Source organism: Canis aureus, chromosome 14 (genome assembly GCF_053574225.1).
Source record: "Canis aureus isolate CA01 chromosome 14, VMU_Caureus_v.1.0, whole genome shotgun sequence".
Lineage (NCBI taxonomy): Eukaryota > Metazoa > Chordata > Mammalia > Carnivora > Canidae > Canis > Canis aureus.
This window is the reverse complement of record NC_135624.1, coordinates 36,835,286-36,856,325: the sequence shown is the minus strand read 5'-3', so window position 1 is coordinate 36,856,325 and position 21,040 is coordinate 36,835,286. Positions and strand designations below refer to the sequence as shown.

Genomic DNA, 21,040 nt, shown 5'->3' with positions numbered 1-21,040 from the left:
AAAATACCCGAGTCAGAGAACTGCTAACTCTTTGGGGTCAGTCCTGGAGTCTGGAGTGAATGAATCTTTGATTTAGTACAGGATTCTGCACTGCCACTTTTCTTGTCTGTGTCGCGGTCTTCATCTCTTCAGGATAATAGTGCCTCTCTTAGAGGAGTAAAATAAAATCCGCACAGGGACAAGCATCCTAAGCTGAGAACAGCACTGCCTTGATCTGAGCACTTTTGTGTTGCTTCTTAAGACAGCATCTGAGTTGAAGGATGAAAGGATGGATGAAAGGATGGGTGGGTGGGTGGATGGAGGATGGATGGATGGGTGGATGAAAGGATGAATGGATGGGTGGAGGATGGATGGATGGATGGATGGATGAAAGGATGAAAGGATGGATGGGTAGGTGAAGGATGGGTGGATGGATGAAAGGTTGGATGGGTGGGTAGAGGATGGATGTATGGGTGGATGAAAGGATGGATGGGTGGGTGGAGGATGGATGGATGAAAGGATGGATGGGTAGGTGGAGGATGGATGAAAGGATGGATGGATGAAAGGATGGATGGATGAAAGGATGGATGGGTGGGTGGAGGATGGATGGATGGATGGATGAAAGGATGGATAGGTGGGTCGAGGATGGATGGATGGGTGGGTGGATGAAAGGATGGATGGGTGGGTGGATGGGTGGGTGGAGGATGAATGGATGGGTAGATGAAAGGATGGATGGATGAAAGGATGGATGGGTGGGTGGAGGATGGATGGATGGATGGATGGATGGATGAAAGGATGGATAGGTGGGTGGAGGATGGATGGATGGATGGATGGATGAAAGGATGGATAGGTGGGTCGAGGATGGATGGATGGGTGGATGAAAGGATGGATGGGTGGGTACATGGGTCGATGGAGGATGGATAGATAGGTAGATAAAGGATGGATGGATGAAAGGATGGATGGGTGGGTGGAGGATGGGTGGATGGGTGGATGAAAGGATGGGTGGATGGATAGATGGATGGATGGATGGATGGATGGATGGATGGATGGATGAGGTCATGATTATTTATGATGCCTGTACCCTGGGCAGCACTCAACAGGATAGGCTTTATCATGTACACAAACTCATTGAATTCCACAATATTATGAGTTAAGTACCACATGCTCCTTTTATAAACTGAGAAACATCCTCCGAGCGATGACATGGCTTACTGAGAGCCATGCTGGCCAGAATGACAGCTGTAGGTGTGAAATGGGATCCTGCACACCTGGCACTTACCCTGTTCCACCATCCTGCTCCCCGATGTCCTAGCAGAGGATCCTGGCAGATTATTGCTTGTGTTTCTTCTACCAGGGTAAGAACGGATCGCCGGGATCTCCGGGAGACCCTGGTCCTGCAGGAAGTCCTGTGAGTACTCCCCCTGCCGTATGGTGGAATCAAGGCAAGCTTTGACATGGGCATGCTTTTCACATCACAGATTGTATGTTCTCTACCCTGGAAGCATGATGGGGAAAATATGGGGTTTGAATGGTCTCAAGACAAGAGGATCCAGTAAGGACCTCTTTCAAAGTCTAAGATGCATGCAATTATGCACTTGGTTTTCTGTTGTCTATTACTATATGCAGCCAAGGGTACAGACCTTAAAGACTAAAAAAATGTTTAATAAGGTTGCACAGTAGACATTGCATATTTTTAGAGGATGGGAAGACAGATTGAGGCCCACCAGCCCTTCCCATCTCAGACGACAGGGTAAGTGCATCACATGGGAATGGATGTAGGATAGACTTGGCCAAAGAGGGTTTTCCTAGTGGTTAGGAGGTGGGGGTGGGGAGAGCAGGAAGGGACAATGGTAGGATCCTGGGTGTTGGAGAGAGGGTGACATGAGTAATCAGAATCCAGGTCCCTGGGCTTAGGATTAGGTCTGGTAGACAGGGAGACATGCTGCGGAAGATGGTTCTCTGATGGGCTCTGGGGTTGGGTGAGTCAGATCCTGTCCCCAAGTCTCCTCCCAGCCCAGCCTTCTTGTATTTTTATTTGCTAAAATTGGCGGCTCTCTTCTGAAGACCACCCTCCCTCGGGTCATGGTGAGTCGAGCAACTATTGCACTAGGCAATGGGCAGACCAGCTGGCCGGCCAACTGTTGTCATTGTGGAAATAGACGGTGACAGGTCCATCCTAATTGGCCAAAAACCTTGGTTTTAGCACAGAAAATCCTGCATCCTGGGAAACTCATCATTCCCAGGCAAAACCAGGCATCTGGTCACCCTCGTGGAGCCTCCCTTTTCAGTTAGACCAAGAACAACTGCATTAGAGGAGCTTAACTGCTTAGCAAATGTAATGATGTTCCTCGGAAGCGGAGGGGCACGGGGCTTGTCACTGCTGGTGACACAGAGCAGACGGGAAGGGACAGGTCCGTGAGCCTGGCTTCATGCCCAGTACAGAGCTGGCCCCAGAAGAGCTGACTCACACATACCCAGAGAGGCTGGAGCTGAAAGAGTCCCCAGAGCCGTTTCCAAAAAGCCATCCTACCAAACCACGAGCCTCGGGGTGCTCCTGGGAAGAAGTACCTTGCCAGAGGGCTACTCAGGCCACACGCACCGCAGGGTGTTTCTATGGAGTATTTGTCCCATTTTGCTTCTGTTGCTTGGATTGGAAAGAGATGCTTCTCGTCTTGCTGCCCCGCCCCCAACAGTGCTGTCAGGTGCCTCTCCCCGACCCGCTGCCCTCTCCTGCGGGGGAGACGGGTACTCTTCTCACCTGTGGATGTCTCAGGCCACCCGAGCACAGCGGGGTTGCAAGGCTTCTGAGTCTCCTTGGGCTGGCACTTGACCTTGCAGAATCAATGCCTGTCGCCCCCCCCACACCCCATTTGCAGGGCCAGAAGGGAAACAAAGGAGACCATGGCAGCCCGGGACTCCCTGGCTTTCTGGGCCCTCGGGGGCCTCAGGTAAGCTGAGAACTCCGGGGGAGGGGAGGATGCCCAGCTCTGGGGGGAGGTTCAGTTGCAGTACCTTTCCTGCCACCCACTGTGGCCTCGGGTCCTCTTGCTCAGGTGGCATGCCCTGGTGTGTGGTCAAACCCACTTCGTGGTTGGCAGGCAGTGGTGTGCACTGGCTAGAGCACGAACTCCGATGTCACCTGCATGGGATCCTAAGCGTGGCACCTGGGGCCAGTCTCGTGGCTTCCGTGCCGTAGCTTTGTCATTGTTCAAATGGGGGCATAAGAGCACGCAGCTCTGATCCTAGAACTTCGGAGGCCCTGAGAAACCATTTTAGAGGTGACCGAGTCTGGCTGCAGGGTCAGATCATGTGGGCCACGTGGTCAGTCTGTGCTCTAGCTGGTGCTGGAGCCCAGGCCTCCTGGCTGGAAAGTGTGACACAGAGATGCTGGCTGGTGATGTTTGCTCGGGTTCTGGGCAGAGGGATGCTGAGGGATTCAAACATTTGCAGCCAGGCTCCTGGTGCAGGTTGCATGCCACGGCCCCGCACTGCTGGCCAGGGGGCGAGGGTGGTACATCCCACGCGGGAGTAGGAAGCATACCCATGTCCCCGTCCACCCCCTCCATTTCATTCTGACCCTCGAGGGTGCCCTGCCGCCCAGCCAGCCCAGCCTCTCCAGGTGGCCACCTGTCTTTTACCCATTTCTACCATGTAGCCCACGCCCTAGCCCAGCTGCAGCCAATACCCACACTTTGAGACTTGCAACGCTCATTCTTTTTTTTTTTTTTTAAGATTTTAATTTATTTATGAGAGACACACAGACACAGGCAGAGGGAGAAGCAGGCTCCCCTTGGGCAGCCCGATGTGGGATTCAATCCCAGGACCCCGGGATCACGACCTGAGCCGAAGGCAGACGCTCAACCACTGAGCCACCCGGGCGTCCCACAGCGCTCGTTCTTTCAGTCACAGTAATAGCTGATTAAATTTTGGCAAAGCCCTCATGAAGAAACTGAGGCACAGACATCTTGAGGAGGTTTCAAGGAGGTTGTGCAAGGTCACAAAGCCAGCAGCTGGAGCAGCCGGGACTGGAACGCAGACAGGCTAGCTCCAGAGCCCAGGTCACTGGTGCCTCGTTTCACGCCATGCGCCTGCTTCTGGGAGCCTCCCCCCCACAACTGGGCGCTCCGTAAAGCTGGGCCCAGGGGGGCCAGGAGCCCAGACCAGAGACCCCCCCTTCCCACTCCGGGATGTGGTTTGCCACCTTCTGCCCAGACATGGGGGGGCTAGGAAGCCTGCCTGGGGGGTATCCGCCGGCCGGACCACCGGTCGTCGTCTTTTCGGGAACACGACCCGGATGAGAACCCGTTTTGGAGCCCGTGTGCTGACACCGCAGAGCCCCTGATGCTGTGTTCTGTCCCGCAGGGCGAGCCCGGAGACAAGGGAGCCCCGGGCAAGGAGGCAAGTACGCGCCGCAGCCTCGACCGACCTTAGCGGGACCCACGGCAGAGGCACCGGCCCGGCCGCCCTGACAGCCGCTCGCTCGGCTCCGCTTCCTCCTGTCGGACTTTTCTTTTCTTTTCTTTTCTTTTCTTTTCTTTTCTTTTCTTTTCTTTTCTTTTCTTTTCTTTTCTTTTCTTTTCTTTTCTTTCTTTTTTCTTTTCTTTTCTTTCTTTCTTTTCCTTTTTTTTCTTTTCTTTCTTTTCTTTTTTTCTTTTCTTTTCTTTTTTCTTTTCTCTTTTCTTTTCTTTTTCTCTTTTCTTTCTTTCTTTTTCCCTTTCATTCTTACTTCCCTTTTTTTCTTTTTTATTTCCTTTCTTTCTCTTTCTCATTCATTCATCCATTCTTTATCTTTCATTCTTTCTTTCCTTTTCTTTCTTTCTTTCTTTCTTTCTTTCTTTCTTTCTTTCTTTCATTTCCTTTTCTTTCTTTCTTTCATTTCTTTCTTTCTTTCTTTCCATTTCCTTTTCTTTCTTTCTCTTCTCTTTCTTTTTCTTTCCTTATCTTTCTTTTTCTTTCTTTTCCTTTCTTTCTCTTTCTTCCTTTCTTTCTCTTCTTTATTTCTTTCTCTACCTTTCCTTTTCTTTCTTTCTTTCTTTCTTCTTTCTTTCTTTCTTTCTTTCTTTCTTTCTTTCTTTCTTTCCTTTGTCTTTTTTGTTCTCCAATTCTTCCCTTTTATTTCTTACTATTTAAATTCGATTATCCAACATAAAGTACGTACTTAGATTCAGAGGTAGAGTTCAGTGATTCATCAGTTGCATGGAACACCCAGTGCTCATCCCATCACCTGCCCTCCTCCATGCCCATCACCCAGTGACCCCGTCCCCCACCCCCCCTCCCCTCCAGCCGCCCTCAGTGTGTTCCCCAGAGTTCAGAGTCTCTCACGGCTTGTCTCCCTCTCTGATGGCTTCCCATCCAGCTTTCCCTCCCTTCCCCTATGATCCTCTGTGCTCCACTAGCCTCTTTCACTTACCTGCCTGTATGTCCAGTCTATCAACACGTCTTGTCGGTGGCAAATCCAAAACTTCTCCACTCTGTCCAGCTCTCTCCAGGCCTGCTGCGAGGATCCCAGTCCAGGCTACCATTATGTGATACTTGCATGATTGCAGTGACTACCCTCTGGTCCCCTGTGTCCAGCCTCTACCCACCCCCACAGTCTGTCCTGCCCGCAGCTGCTTGCAGAGCACACACGAGGTCATGCCCCTTCCCAGGTCAGCCTCAGCTCTGCCCTGCCCTACACTTGTGGGAGTCCAAGTACCCTGGCCCCACTGCTTCCCCTGAGCTCCTCTGAGCTCCTCTGAACATTCTCTGAGCTCCAGACACTCTGCCTTCAGCTCCCCAAACACATCGAGCTCCTTGTCAAGGCCCTTCATACACACTGGGCCCATTTTTCAAGTCCCCTCCCACTGTCCCACCCCTCTGTGCACCTGGCCCTGCTCATCCTGCGGTCTGTGCTAAAATGTGGCCTCGGTCAACTCTCCTAGACCATCTGAAACAAACTGACAGCTCACTATGCAGTGTCCTAGCACCTTGCTCTGTTTGCAGGAGCCCAAGAGCCCATCACAGAGCAGGGAGCAAAAATAATTGATGAGAAACCAAAGACTGAGCAAACACAGAGAAGGGAATTGTACAGTTACCACCGAGTCCGTTTCCCAGCCCTCACACTGCCTGCATGAGGAAGACCCCTTTCCACCCTGGCTCTAGGGTTCTTTCTCCACTCAGCAGGGAGGCAGGTGAATCCCTGAAAGCCAGGTCCAAGGGCTCTGCATTCGGGCAGCATTTGCCCCTGCCCCAGCCATGCTTTTCATCCATGGACGGAGTGCTTGCTTATTCACCAGTACCCCCTTCTCCTACTCACTGGCTGAGTAGAAGGAAAGGCCAGCAGCTCCCCGTTGCCTGGGAGCCCACCCTGGGTTCTGCCCCGAGGAGACCCCATGCTCTCCCGCATGAGCTCCTGCTTCCTCCCACCCCGTGCACACCTCGACCCCGGTTCCTGTCTCCAAAGCTTGGTCTTCACGCCTCCATCCACCTAGGATTTCATCTGTCCTTCCAGCCTCCCTGCCTCCCAACACACAGTCACGCGCTTTCTCCCCTGGCTCCCAAAACACCTTTCCCGCACTTTTATTAGAGATCTAAACAGGTCTGTAAGGATCAGCTGAGCCCCTGTCTAGCTGGGCTGTGAGCCCCGTGAGAACAGGGCCGGGGGCTGAAATGACAGATGTGGCTCCCGCTCAGGAGAACTGAGGCATGTTTGCTCTCCTCACTTCCTTCCCCTGAGACCCCTTCTGTCCGTGGAGCAGGAGATGGGATGCGAGCCCTGGGCCGACTGCTCCCTGTGGTTTGTGTTTGTGAACTAAGTGCGCAGCAGGGCTTGGATGGACACAGTGCAGCCCGGGGGTGGATAAGCACAGGACCTGCCTTCCAAGTGCTTGTTGTCCAAGGGAACATGCCCATCACCTCATCTGGGGACAACGCGAGCTACCTGTCAGCTGGTGCCCAGGGAACCCATGCATGAGGGCAGATGCTTGGCCAGAGGGATTAACCAAAGCTTTGCAAGGGGAGGTGGCAGGGGGGCTGGGGGCAAAGTGGGATAGAGAGGTTCCAGCTGGGGAGGGTCACAGAAGCAAGGAGGGACTATTCTAGCAGTGGGGAACCACAGGACCGTGTACCCCTGGCCCCAAAGTGACTGCCCTCCAGAAGGGGTGTGGGGTCCATAGTACCTAGGTGCTGGGTGGTCAGGGAAGGCTTCCTGGAGGGGAAGCCTGAAGGCCACGAGGGATTTATTCCAGACAGAGGGATAGCGATTAGCCAGCTTGGCTGCCACACAATCACCCTGGACTAGGTGCCTGGGAAATAGACATTGCTCCTGGTTCTGGGGGCTGAGAGGTCCAAGATCAAGGTGTCAGCAGGTTGTATGCCATCTTCCCCTCATTACACCAGTGGGCTCCCTGGTCTCTGTGCTCATCTCCCTGTTTCCATCATGGGACCACCCCCATGACCTTACCCACACCTGCATCCCCTCTAATGACCCCGCGTGCTAGTAGTCACTCTGGGGGTTATGGCTTCAGCACATAAACTCAGGGGGCACAGACTCTATGCGGGACGGAGGGGAGTGTGCTGCAGGCAGCAGGAAGGTGAGCTGCAGAGACCAGGAGGCAGGACAACCCCGTGCTCCCTGCAGCGGGCGGTCACGGAGGTCTTTCAGGTCAGCAGGAGGCCAGGGAGCCCAGGCCTCACAGGCAGTGAGGGCTTATCAGAGTCCACGTCCTGCAGGGCCTCCTGGGTATGTTCGGGGACAGGGGTCTATCCTGGAAAAAGGCAGAGGAGGAATCCGAAAAGGGCCGGGCAGGGGCTGGTGCCATCGGTCCCGGGTGGGCAGAGGAGGGAAGGATGTGATATCTGCAGTGTCCGGACAGACAGACAGGGGCTCCTGGGGGACCCGATTTCCCTGGCACCCCTTGGGGTCGGCACACGGGGTCGCAGACGGGTGGCCATGGTTCAGTGACCATCGTTCTTTGTACTCTCTGCAGGGCATCCCTGGGAAGCCCGGAGAGCCAGGACCCAAAGGAGACAGGGTAAGTGGGGGAGGTCGTTCCCGAATGTGACCTTTTCAAGGCGGCACGGGGACTTTGTCCTAGGCGGTCAGTGAGCAACAGCCAAGCCTGACGAAGAACGTGCCACTCCACTGGTCCCTGGAAAATCATTAGCCCACAAAGGGATCCTTGTAGTGAATGTTGTTATTTTTCCATTTTTTTGGATGTTATTTTAAGGAGTAAAATCATTGCAATTACAAATTCAAAGGCAGGCGTTCTGAGACTTTGACAGATTTCCCTCTCTCCCTGTGTGTGACGTGCTCAGCTACCAAAGTGCCAATTTGCCAGGAGCCAGATTTGTCGCTGGAGGTGACAAGGGAACAGATTTTTCCCATAATGAATCGCCTTGGCGCCACACTCAGGAAGCCTTTCTTTACATCTCATTCCTCTGAAAAACAACAGGGGGAGGTTTTTTTTAATTTTTTTGTTTTGTTTTGTTTTTCTGTTTTTTTGGGTTTTTTTTTGGTTTGGTGTTTTTTCTTCTTTTTATCCCCCCCCCCAAAAAATGCCAGTGTGTGTGTGTGTGTGTGTGTGTGTGTGTGTGTGTGTGTGCGCGGGTGGTGGTGGTGATGTTCTCACACTTGTGACAACTGTCGCTCGCTTTGGAGGAATTAAACATGCATCCCTCTGTAGGGTCAGCCGTCCCACTGTCACACTGTTGCACCATGTGGATGTCACCGCCACCCCACACCCCACCCCTGCCTGGCTTGTTTCCCATGGACCTGCCGAGAATTTATGTCTGCTTTCTTTGCACGTTGGATGGGTGAAGAACTGGGTTTCTCCTACAGGACGGAGAAGAGAGAGCAGTGGAAAGGAAACAGAGGGTGTCAGAGATAGTCGCTCTCCCCACCCCCCGAAACTCATTCTCTCTCTCCCTCCTTCTTACCGAGTGACTTGACTCCCGTGTGCTATGGCTGTGGGCTCCTGAGGATGGAGCCAGGGAGGGGGGCTGTCTCTGAGAAGCCACTGAGGGCCCCCAGCCCCGTGTCACACAGGAGCCCCTGGGAGCTCTGGCTGCCAGGGATGGCTTGAGTTTTGAGTTTTGGCTGGCAGCCAGGGAGCTCAGACCACAAATATGAATCTCTCCTCTAATACCTAATCAATAAGTGGAGAATTGCCTTCTCTCTGTTAAGTGGTTTGGTGGAACGTTGCCAGGGAGCCGTCAGGCTCCGCATTCCTTTGCACTCCTGGGAACATTTGAAATCTGGGACGAGTCCTCCCCTGCAAAGTGATATTGAGACATTTAATGAATAGGAAGTGCTGTATCACAGCTGTGATGGGGCCTCGGCATTCAGGAGCACGAAGCACCAGGACCGCCACCGACCCCCCATCACCGACAGATGACAGAGACCCCGTGGAATGCATCACACCTGAGAAATTTAAGTCAGGACTGCTCTCGGGTCTGGCTAAATTCATTTGAAATTCACTGTACTTTTTGATACTGTTGAGAAAGCGATGCAGACATTTGCAAATTGCAAAATAGAGGGTGCAATGAAAAGCAGGTACTCCTCTACCAGGGTACCCCTTACGCCCCCGGCCCCCTCCCAGGGTCCGTCGCGGGACATTTCCCTTGTGCCCTCCAGGGTCCGTGCATGCAGAACCATGTGGTTATAAATCTGCATCTCCCTTTTGCTCAAGCCCTGGAACATACCAGACTTTGTCCGTTATTTGTTTCTTGTCGAGGCGTATGTGTTGGAGCTAGTTTCAGGCCCGCAGTCTTCCCCGTCCTTGGCTCTGGGTCACGGCCATGGCCGTGCCCATTTCCAGCTACCATCTGGCTTCCCCTCCCCTCCCCCCTGTTGCTACCTGCCAGCAAGGGAGTCCTGTGACACCCCGAGCTCGCCAACGTGGCCGCCTATTTCCAGACCCACCACCAACAACCAGGACCTTATTGGTCAGACTCCAAGTAGCAAATTGGGCAGAGGACTGGATGGGGCTGTGGTTGTCGTGGTTCCCAAGTCACTGATCCAGGTCTTCAGAGTCTGGGTCAGAGCTGGGAGAGTCCCAGTCAGTGTCATCCCATGAGGGCCCACTAACGAGGAGGGAGCGGGAGGTTCCAGCAGGCCTGTGTGCACCTGCCCGTCCTCTTCTCACTGACGTGCTTCTTCCCTCCTCTAGGGAGATCCCGGGAACAGAGGTGACAAAGGACCTCCCGGTGGGAAGGGCCAGCCGGGCGACCCTGGAATCCCTGGTCACAAAGGCCTCACGGGCCTGATGGGCCCCCAAGGACCGCCCGGGGAGAATGGAGTGGCCGGGCCCCCAGGGCCTCCGGGCCAGCCAGGATTTCCAGGACTCAGGGTAAGGATGCTGGTGCTGCCTCCACCTCGGGGGATGCTGATGAGGTGCGTGGCCTTCAGAGGGACCAGGTTCCAGACCCCCCTCTGAGCCTGCCCTCCCATATCTGCCCAAAGGGGTAAGGGGACCGTCTCCCGTCAGGTTTGTCCCGCTGACTAGGTGAGACAGTGTGCATAGCTCGGGCGCGCCCCAGAGCAGAGCCCCCTCCTGCTCCCTCCTCTAGTGCAGTGACTCCTCGGGACCAACGTCCTTGGGCTCTAGAGCTCATCTGTCCCCGGATCCTGCACAGATGGTAACTGAGAACCTGCTTCCCGTGGGACGGCCTGCCCGCCCAGGGCTGCTGCCTCTGCCATTCCTCTGTCTGCCCATCTGGGCCACTCACTTTCCCTCTGGGTCTTGCTTTGCCCAGACACCAAAGCACAGGCTTGTTTAGTGTTTTTTCCCCAAAACGTACTTTATCCTAGTGCCAGGACTCTTGTTTTACACAAACCTGTAACGTGAGCACACACTGGAGAAGAAAGCAGAGCCGCCCAGGGAAGAAGCGGTGGAGGGGGTGGTTTCCGAGTCCAGGTGACCTCACCTTTCCTCTCAGCAGCGCTGTGGTCCCCTGGGGACCCTCCTGTCTTCGGAGCGTAGGTCCAGGTGATCTCCGATGTCACTGGTAGCTCTGACACTCTGGTTCGATCACTTCTCAGTGGCTGGGGTCTGAGACTCTTGGCCAAGTCCAAGAGGGGGACCGCAGGACATGGGGTGCTTCCATGGCCCCCTGGGTCCTCGCTGAGCTCTCCTAGTCCTGCTGCTGCAGCTAGCGATGGAAGTTCTGGGATGAGCATAAAAGATTGAGCAGAAAAGAAAAGACAATAGGGACATGGAATCCATGTCGTGCAAAGGCTGGGTCCCTGCCAGGTGCTGGGGCTGCAGACAGGAGCGCCAGGAGACCCTCAGGGTTCCTCTAAGAATCCCCTGTTGTGGACGCCTGGGTGGCTCAAGGGTTGAGCATCTGCCTTGGGCTCAGGGCGTGGTCCTGGGGTCCTGGGATCGAGTCCCACGTCGGGCTCCCTGCATGGAGCCTGCTTCTCCCTCTGCCTGGGTCTCTGCCTCTCTTTCTGTGTCTCTCATGAATAAATAAAATCTTAAAAAAAAAATCACCTGTCACCATGTGAGCCCAGAGGCAGCACTCTGCTTCTCTGGCCCATAAACTCATCAGCTTCTATGAACCAAGCACAGGATTGTAAGGCACCTGGGTAGGACCAAGGAAACAGAGCAAGGAAAGCCAGACCCTGGGAGCCAGAGGACCCAAGCGGATGGCCAGGGAAATCTAAGAGGAATCCATGGGGAGGCAGCCAGTGAGCTGCCCCAGAAGTGAACAGGACTCTGGCAGGGAGAGACGGGGGCCAGACCTCTCAGGTCCAGCGCTGGGGAAATGGCCTCGCAGGGAGGAGCCCCTACTAGGGAGTGTGACGGGTGTGGACAGAGGGGTGGCCGAGGCCTCTGGTCACCGTAGGGGATGGGAGGATGCTGCCCTTGTGACCGAGGGAGAAGGAGGTGATTCTGGGTGTGGTAAGGCTTGGACCAGGAAAAGGTGCCACGTATTGCCTGTGCCCCTTCTTTCCGGAGCCATCAGGGGTCTTGGGTGGCCAGAGTCACCGGGGAGAGAAGTAATTCGGCCTTCCCTCCCTTGCAGGGGGAGTCCCCCTCCGTGGACACGCTGCGACGGCTCATCCAAGAGGAGCTCGAGAAACAGCTGGAAAGTGAGTAGCTGGACTTGCCTACAGCCTTGGGCACATACAGGCCTCTGGAGAGCCTGGGAAGCAGCCCCTTTCTGGGAAAAGGCTTTGGGAGAGCAGCTCGCGTGTAGAAACCATGCCAGAAACGTGAGGAACACCGTGCAGGCTCTAGACACACGGATCCCTCTCCAGAGCGGGTCTTTACCTCTGCTTGAAGACCTCTAAGCTAGGGCAGCTCACCATCAACAGAACCCACTTTGCCACCACGAGTCATTTATTCTGTGCATTCAGTCTCCAGGGAGCAGGGATTCATAGTGCTTTCAGGGACCCAGATTCCTTTCAATCCTGCTGTACTGATGATTTATTGTTAAATCCCACGCTGTTGCATGAGCCTGGTACACAGCAGGTGCTCAGGGAGGGAACAAGGTCAGAAGTAGCAGTAATGCCAGTACGTGGGGCTTGGCATCCATAGGTCAGGTGGTCTCCTAAGCACCTACAAGGTGATGCATGGAAGCCTCCATGCAGGAGGCTTGCACCCCCAATGATCAGGAGGTGTGCTTGATTGTTAGGAACAGAGAGGCCAAGTAACTCACCAGAAGTGGAAGATGTGACAAGCGTCTGAGCAGGATTTGTGTGCAGACAGCAAGCCCTGCTCTTACACGCCACCTGCTCCTGAGTGGGAGCTGTCCCCACTCCGCTCCGTGCTGGAAGGTAGTTGGGGAGGAAAGTCATGGACAGTCTATGACAGGGAAGGCCAGACACCCATAACTCTTCAGGACCCAGGTGGACAGAATGGGAGGGCACATTCACTCGCATGCTCACATCTCAGGGAGTTATTTGCACCAACCCTATGTCAGACTGAGTTGAGTATAAGGACACAGCATTGGACAAGATGCCCACCCCTCCCCCCAGCCCTCTTAGAGTGTCTGGGCCAGCACAGTCCCTCTCCACACCCAGGAGAGCCAAAGACCATTACCTGGAAGAGATGGCAGGGGCCTGGGGTTTGGGTGAGGGCGAGGGCGAAGGCCGAAGAAAGGAAAGGAACCAAAGGCTGGGATGGCGGTTGCCACTGGGTGGGTCATGTCCTGAGGCCTCCCGCGTGGGCGGCTCTGAGCTCTGCTTTCTGGGCGTCAGAGTTGCCAGTGACAGAAATGACTTCAGCCCTTGGGGAGTTTCTAGCCCAAGAGCAGAGATAAGACCTGTTCTGAAAAAAAGATTCGGATGGAGCATCTGCTGGGCGGGGGCCTTTCTTCCAAATAGCCTTTGAAGAGGAAGCACAGCTCCATGGCAAGGATGAGGAAATTAAGGCTCAAAACGGTTAAACCATTTGTTCATGTCTCAGGCAGGCCTGCACCCTGCCTGCCACCTCGTGTAGGAAGATGGGAGGTCGATGCTCATGGGAAGCCAATCACCAGGGCACTCAGAAGACCCTGCCCCTGCCTTGGTTTTACCACCAAAACCCTGGGGCTTGGGTGACCCTCCAGCCTCTCTGGGATCAGTCACCTGCGAGAAGCGCTTGGGCCTGACTGTGTGATGGTCTCCCGGTGGCCATCAGATGGGCACTGTATCCCCTATGTGGTGGAAAGCCACTGCACCTCCGGGTTTTTAACCAATTCTATAGCCTTAACATTAGAATGTGAGGATCCTTGATGACCTCACATCCAGCACTTAGTGACTTAGATAAGTCACTGTATCGCTCTGTAAGCCACTAAGTCTCACCCCCTGCCTCAACCTCCCCAGCTGACAGTTATCACAACTCCTCCTGCTGCAGGAGGGACTGTCACCGCCGCCAGCTGTGCCATGATAGGTGCCAGCAGCGTCCACTGAGCACAGTCTTAATGCCCGTCCTCACACTCTGCCCGGTGGGGCAGGTGGGATCTGATCTCATTGCTTCCATTTGCCAGACAAGGACGTGAAGGCTCAGAGAGGTCAAGGAGCTCCCTGGAGGCCCCGGCCGGCGGGGCTGAGCTCGGTGGGCACGCTGCCCGTGCTGGGCCATGGTTGATGTCGTCGCTCCTCTGTGCCTCCTACAGTCTCCTGAGGCCCAAGCTACACAGGGAGCCCCGGCCCTCATTTTGTCCGTCTCCCTCCTTCGCGAACATCTCTGTTTTTTCTCCTTCGTAGCCAGACTCGCCTACCTCCTGGCCCAGAGGCCGCCGGCGCACATGAAGTCATCCCAAGGCCGACCCGGACCCCCGGGGCCCCCGGGAAAAGATGGGCTTCCAGGCCGAGCAGGCCCCGTGGGGGAGCCAGGACGGCCCGGGCAGGGGGGTCTGGAAGGACCCTCTGGACCCATGGGTCCCAAAGGTGAGTGAGGACCCAGAGGAGCCACCGGTGGCATGGAGGAGGGCTGGAGGGAGCACCCCTAGCCGAGTGTGCATAACTGGTCCCACTCCCTGCCACCAGCTTAGTCTCACTCTGGGTTTTGGCATCAAGTGATGTTTTCATCTGTACTGGAGGTTTTCATACTTGACATTTTTGTACACATACGCTTCCACCAGGAAGAGCAGACCAGCTGCCTCCCACTCACTCCTTGCTCTCCCTGTCGCCCCTGCTCTAGTTGCAGGGGTGGCACCAGATGCCCCCTTTCCCCTTCCGAGGTGAGGGCTAGCTGAGGAAGAGAGATGTTCTGTCTCCAGGCACGTGGGGTGTTGGACGCCAGCTTTAGAATGCAGCCAAGTGGCTTGGAGCTGCAGCTGGAAGGGCTGCCACCTCTCCAGCTCTCAGGTAGAGGGCTCACCTGGATTGGGCCGCTCTGGGCAACAGCAGATCTCTCCTCCAAAGGGCAGCGCCTGACCCCCTTAGTGATGGAGACAAGCAGGCCAGAGTGCACCCTCTCTGCAGGCAGGCAGGTGGGAAAACAAGAGGGAGGACAAAAGCCAGACTCATCAACCAGATCATGAGCTCCTCTCTGGGGAGAAATGAGCATGGGGTGGGGGAGGAGTGAGTGCAGGGGGAGGAAGGGGTAACATGGTGGAGTGAGCCTAGGGTGAGTACAGGTGGAGGAGATGTGAGCCTGGGGTGAGTATAGGGTGTGGGAGGGGAGAGCCTGGGATGAGTGCAGGTGGGGACAGGTGAGCCTGGGGTGAGTGCAGGTGGGGGAGGGGTGAGCTTGGGGTGAGTGCAGGTGAGGGAGGGGTGAGCCTGGGGTGAGTGCAGGTGGGGACAGGTGAGCCTGGGGTACAGAAACACCAGATTTTGGCTACCACTGGAGAGTATGGACATGGATGCCCCTAACATCCTCCTCTTTCCCCTGCTGCTTCCTTACTAATTCTTCATTCATTCATTCATTCATTCATTCCCTATAATGTTTTTCCTACTGAAAATTCTTTTTGTTGTGCTCAAGTCCTAGCTCTGCTGGTTCATAGAACAAAATAAATGAACTAGCTGTCAACAAGAAAGCATAAAGCGTAGGAAACACCAGACTTGGACAGAACTGACTCAGTGTGGCAGTTACAACAATAAATACGAACGGTCTAATGTCTCCATGAACTTGCAAAATTTCAATTTGGATTACAAAAGAAAATGTGTTGCCACAAGGAGATTTCTGGAAACAACAGGGAAAAAAAAAAGTGATGAAAAAAAAGTTGAGATGGTTTAATCCAATATGTGTGGTATGAACTCACACATGATCTTGAGTTTCCTCCCTGAGAGAAGGGACTATCTCTGAAACTTCCGTGTGGTTTTAACTTGCTGTGATGGTACTTAGCACATTCTGCTGCGAATAGGAGTGCTCTTGTGCCCTGTTCCATCTCTTCCTGGATGTGAAGCTTCTTGAGAGTAGACCTGTTGTCGTAACTGCCCACAGGGTCTAGAGTGTTGATTGTTGTCACCCAGGTCCCACCGGTTCAGGTGAAATGCTGTGAGAGCCCGGGAAATGCAGGCAAGCATGAGTGGGTGTAGGTTGTCAGGTGTATGTACTTGAGAGAGAGCGTGAGGCTGTGTGGACATGTGTGTGTATACACAGGAGGGCTTGTGTGGCTGTGTAGATGTATGTGTATATACACAGGAGAGCGCTTGTGGCCTTGTGGACGTCTGTGTATACATGGAAGAGACTGTGTGGCCTTGTGGACGTGTGTGTATACATAAGAGAACTCATGTGGCTGTGTAGATGTATATGTGTATACAATACACGGGACAGTGCATGTGGCTGTGCAGCCGTGTGTGTGTGTGTGTGTGTGTGTGTATGAGAGAGAGAGAAACTGTGTGGATCTATGTGTATATATACAAGGCAGAGAGCATGAGGCTGTGTGGACATATGTGTGTCTACACAGGAGAGCACGTGTGGCCTTGTGGATCTGTGTGTGTATACAAAGGAGAGAGCATGTGGCCTTGTGGACGTGTGTATCTCTACAGAGGAGAGTATGTGTGGCCATGTGGACATGTGTGTGTCTACACGGGAGAGTGCATGTGGCCGTGTACACGCATGTATGTGTACTGGGGAGAATGTGTGGCCATTTGGATGTGTGTGTGTCTACATAGGAGAGAGCGTGTGGCCGTGTGGATGTGTGTGTGTGTACCAGGGAGAGAGCGTGTGGCCGTGTGGACGTGTGTGTATCTACACAGGAGAGTGCGTGTGGCCGTGTGGACATGTGTGTGTACCGGGGAGAAAGCATGTGGCCATGTGGATGTGTGTCTGTCTGCATGGGAGAGTGCGTGTGGCCGTGTGGACATGTGTATGTACCAGGGAGAGAGCGTGTGGCCGTGCACATCTGGGTGGCCATGTCCGAGTGAGTCTGTGTGTGTATATGAGTGTGCATATATCTTTGTTAGTTGTGTGAGAACGTGCATGTGTGTGCACGTTGGGCCACGTGCCCCTGGACGGGTGTTGCCATGTGGCTGAGCGTGCTGGCGGGGGCGATGGACGCTGCCGTCTGTTCTGGTGCTCACATGCGTGTACCTGAATCAAGCCCATGCTTGAGTGTGAGTGGCTGTGAGTGAGTGTGAACGAGCATCAGCAGCCCAGGGTGCAGAATGGCTGAGCAAGCTTGGTGGGGGGGAGGCTCCCGCGCCCCCTCCTGCCCTGCACCTGCTCGGGGCCACCCGTGCCCACCCTCACCCAGGGTCTCCACCACCTAAGGCGCGTCTCTCTCACAGGTGAGCGAGGAGCCAAAGGAGACCCAGGTGCGCCTGGAGTGGGCCTCCGGGGCGAGATGGGCCCGCCCGGCGTCCCAGGTAGGGAGAGCTCCTGGGGTCCCGGGTGGGCGGCCCTCGGGGTGAGTGGGGAGTCCCCCGCTCCCCAGGGACAGCAGCTGGTCGGGGCTGGCTTTGTCTGAGAGGAACTAGGAGCAGGGATTTGTTCTTCCCGAATCTTTCTAAGACGCCAACTTCTTGACTTGCATAAAAGGACAACTACCACAAACCCTAGTAACCCCCTGAGTTGTTGGGGTTTCTCCCATGAACCAGTCCTGAGGAAGCCTGGCTGGGAGCAAAATGGGACCAGGCAGCGTGGGGAACTCCTTCCCCTTCATGCTGTCTCCTTGGACCCGATGACGTTCGTTTAGGGTGGCGTGACCGGGCCATCCGTCTTTCCCGCCATGCACATGGTGGGGCCCCCTTACTATTTCTCAGAAGGCGCATGGGGCCGTGCTGGCCCGGTGGCCAGGTGGGCAGCACACGCCTGGCTCGTGTGGGGGGCTCCCTGGGCCGTGGGGCTTGCAGTCCTGCAACCTGGGCAGGTTGGCCACGTGGGGCCACCTCAGGGGCACAGCAGTGCGGTGGCCCAAGAGGACGGGTGTGAGTAGAAGGTGGAGGTGAGGGCAGCCCGGTGGCCCAGTGGTTTAGCACCGCCTCCAACCCAGGGCATGATCTTGGGGTCCCGGGATCAAGTCCCGCATCGGGCTCCCTGCATGGAGCCTGCTTCTCCCTCTTCCTGTGTCTCTGCCTCTCTCTCTCTGTGTCTCTCATGAATAAATAAATAAAATCTTTTTTTTTTTTTTTTAAAGAAGAAGGTGGAGGGGACTAGACTGGGGTGTTACCCAAGTCCACCTGGTTGAGGTTCCTGTTTTTATTTAATTCCATTTTATCTGACCACGTGGGGGCATTTCTGAGTATGAGACCTATGGGTAATTCTAATTTTAGTATTTATATCTTCTTGATTTTCCAAATTTCCAGCCCCAGATGCATGTTGCTACTCCTATTAGAGAAGAGAGCCAGAAATATATTTTCAAGATTTATTTTTTGACAGCTTGCCTACTTTCTAATAGCTTATAACATTAAAAATATTCTTTTTATTTTTTAAAGGCCTTATTTTTTTTATTATTCTTTTTTAAAAGATTTTATGTATTTATTCCTGAGAGACACAGAGACAGAGGCAGAGACATAGGCAGAGGGAGAAGCAGGTTCCCTGCAGGGAGCCCGATGCGAGACTCGATCCCAGGACCCCGGGGTCACGCCCTGAGCCAAAGGCTGGTGCTCAACCACTGAGCCACCCGGGTGTCCTGAAGGTTTTATTTTTAAGTAATCTTGACACCCAATGTGGGGCTCAAACCCACATCCCCAAGGTCAAGAGTCATGTGCTCCATTGACCGAGCCAACCAGGTGCCCCACGAATATTTTTAAAATAAGGCAATTCCAAATAAAGATTAAAAGGCAGAACAGAAACCGTTTAGAAAGGGGAAATACTTGGATGAGGATGAGGTTTAGGTAGTGACCGTACCTCAGTGATTCTCCTCTGCAGAAGGAATCAGTGACACTAAAAAAAAAAAAAAAAAAAAAAGGCATCAATGACGCTGGTCGAGGCAGGACCATGGATTAAATCACTACCAAAGCACTCACGAATTTTAGAGTTCGTGAAATGTCTGAAGACCTTTTTAAGGGGAAAAATGTACTTTTTTGCTTCTTTTATAGGGAGACTCAGATTTTCTAACATGGTGACTCAAGAGGTGATAGGGTTAGCCAAAACACTCAGCGGTGAGCTTCCCAGTGGCCGAAGCAAAAAGGGACATAGATTGATCATATATAAAATCACGATGTTTGCTAAATATAGGAATAGGAGTTTGCCTATTACTGTAATATTTCTGAGTCTAAATTAGGGACCATCCATCGGACAGTTACTCACATCTTGTTTATATTATCTCTGGCCCCGACTTTCGGAATAAGTGAATGTAGTCCAAGAACACAGTTCACGTTTAACATACAGATAGAGCCTAGAAACCACAGACTATTCGGGACACGCTGGACACCGGGTAACGGAACATCATCGGGAATCTCTAGGGACACGTGAATGGGGGCTGATGGTTAATGAGGAGGACTTGGCGCCCCACTCACAATCCAGCTGTGTCTCCTAGAACCGCGTGGGAACACGTCCGCCCCGTGTCCCTGCCCCCCCCCCGCCGACCCCTCCTGCTTTCTCCCCGAGGGCCCCCTGAGTGCTGCCCCAGTCCAAACAGTGTCCTGCAGAGCAAGATGGCCCTGCTTCCTGGTGTCAGAAGGATCCTGAACCTTCTGTTCTGTTTTTTTGTTTTTTTTTTCTCCTTGGCCCAGGTCAACCCGGGGAACCTGGCTATGCTAAAGACGGGCTCCCCGGGGCTCCCGGCCCTCAAGGGGAGACCGGACCAGCGGGACACCCTGGCCCCCCGGGACCGCCCGGGCCCCCTGGCCAGTGCGACCCCTCCCAGTGTGCCTACTTTGCCAGCCTCGCTGCACGGCCCAGTAACGTGAAGGGCCCCTAGAAGATTCCAGAATGCCGGGAGGCCGGCGGTGGATTTCTGAAACTTGAACTCAGAGCCTGATAAGAAGCCAGAGGTCTTGAGACATTGCAGCCATGTGTGTGTGTGTGTTTTTGTTTTTGTTTTTGGTTTTCGCTTTTATCATTTGTGTTTGTCTTATTTTCCTGAGAGACCTCCACGTCATTAAAACCAACAGATGCTGCCGGTCGGTCAGATTATTAATAATAATAATATTATTATTGTTTATTATCGCTATTATTGTTATTATTGTTATTATCTCATATAATAAGGCTCCGACAGTTTCCCCCTCTTGTCCGAAGCTGGGAGAACTTGATCGTGGGGCAGTGGGCTGTTTCTGGGTTCTTCTGACAGCCCCCCTGTGACGAGCAGCTGCCCATTTTAAGGAAACTCTTGGTGCTATGAAACCCCTGACCAGACACTCGCCGGATTTACCTCTTTCCTCAAAAGGAAACTAAGAAGATGAGGCGATGGGTTTCTGTCCCTGGCCAGGCTCAGAGGGCGCCGCTTCCCAGGAGGGACAGGCGAGGCAGGAAGGGAAGGAAGGTGCAGACGTGAAGACTGGCCTCAGCTCCCGATGCAGAGCGCAGGTGCAGCGCACAGAAGCGGTCCTCGGGGAGCACTCAGCCACCTCGCCGCCCCAGGTCCCGGATGTGAAGTCACGGCACTTGAGTTGACACGGCTTCGTGCGATGCTGCGTCCGGCCCGAGACAGAGAGGCTGGTGCGGAGGAAGCGTGTTACCTTGGCTCCTGAGCCTTGGATAAGACTCCTTCTAGCTCCTCGCTGTTGGTGTCACTTTAATGGTGAAATAAAGGGGGTCCGACGACCACTGTCGCATTTTCCTGATGGTGGGCAGTTGGCCAGGGTACGGGCCGGGGGTGCTAGGAGCTCTGTGCCTCCAGGATCCTGCCTTGGAAATAAAGTGCATGGAGTATATGTGTGTACCTGACACGCCCACACAAGCAGGTGCTCAATAAATCTGAGTTTCCTCCTCAGTTTGGGTGACGAGTCCTTCCTTTTTATTTTTTATTTTTTTTTCCAAGATTTTATTTACTTATTTGAGAGAGAGAAAGCAGGAGCAGGGGGAGAAGCAGAAGGAGAGGGAGAAACAGACTCCCCGCTGAGCAGGGAGCCCGACTCGGGGCTCTCGATCCCAGGACCCCAGGACCTCAGGATCCCAACGTGGGGCTCGATCCCAGCACCCCGGGGTCATGACCTGAGCCAGAATCAAGAGTCCGACGCTTAGCCGACTGAACCAGCCAGGTGCCTTTCTTCTTATTTCTTATTTTTTTTTAAGATTTTATTTATTTGGCGAGTGTC

At 53.9% G+C, this 21,040-nt stretch overlaps 1 protein-coding gene across 7 annotated transcripts in view; it reads left to right on the top strand.

Annotated features, from left to right (window-relative positions):
* The window catches only part of COL22A1 (collagen type XXII alpha 1 chain), a 260,407-nt gene extending 239,692 nt beyond the window's left edge, over positions 1–20,715 (top strand). For 6 of the 7 annotated variants that reach the window (XM_077847369.1, XM_077847367.1, XM_077847366.1 and 3 more), the window contains 9 exons: positions 1,334–1,387; positions 2,856–2,927; positions 4,342–4,377; positions 7,947–7,991; positions 10,128–10,307; positions 11,989–12,055; positions 14,156–14,338; positions 17,129–17,206; positions 19,517–20,715. In XM_077847369.1, the coding sequence (XP_077703495.1) occupies positions 1,334–1,387; positions 2,856–2,927; positions 4,342–4,377; positions 7,947–7,991; positions 10,128–10,307; positions 11,989–12,055; positions 14,156–14,338; positions 17,129–17,206; positions 19,517–19,704 (903 nt within the window). In that variant the 3' untranslated portion in view covers positions 19,705–20,715. The remainder of the gene's footprint in view (positions 1–1,333; positions 1,388–2,855; positions 2,928–4,341; positions 4,378–7,946; positions 7,992–10,127; positions 10,308–11,988; positions 12,056–14,155; positions 14,339–17,128; positions 17,207–19,516) is intronic. The other variant, XM_077847370.1, reaches the window with a different exon arrangement.
* The last annotated feature ends 325 nt before the right edge of the window (positions 20,716–21,040 follow it).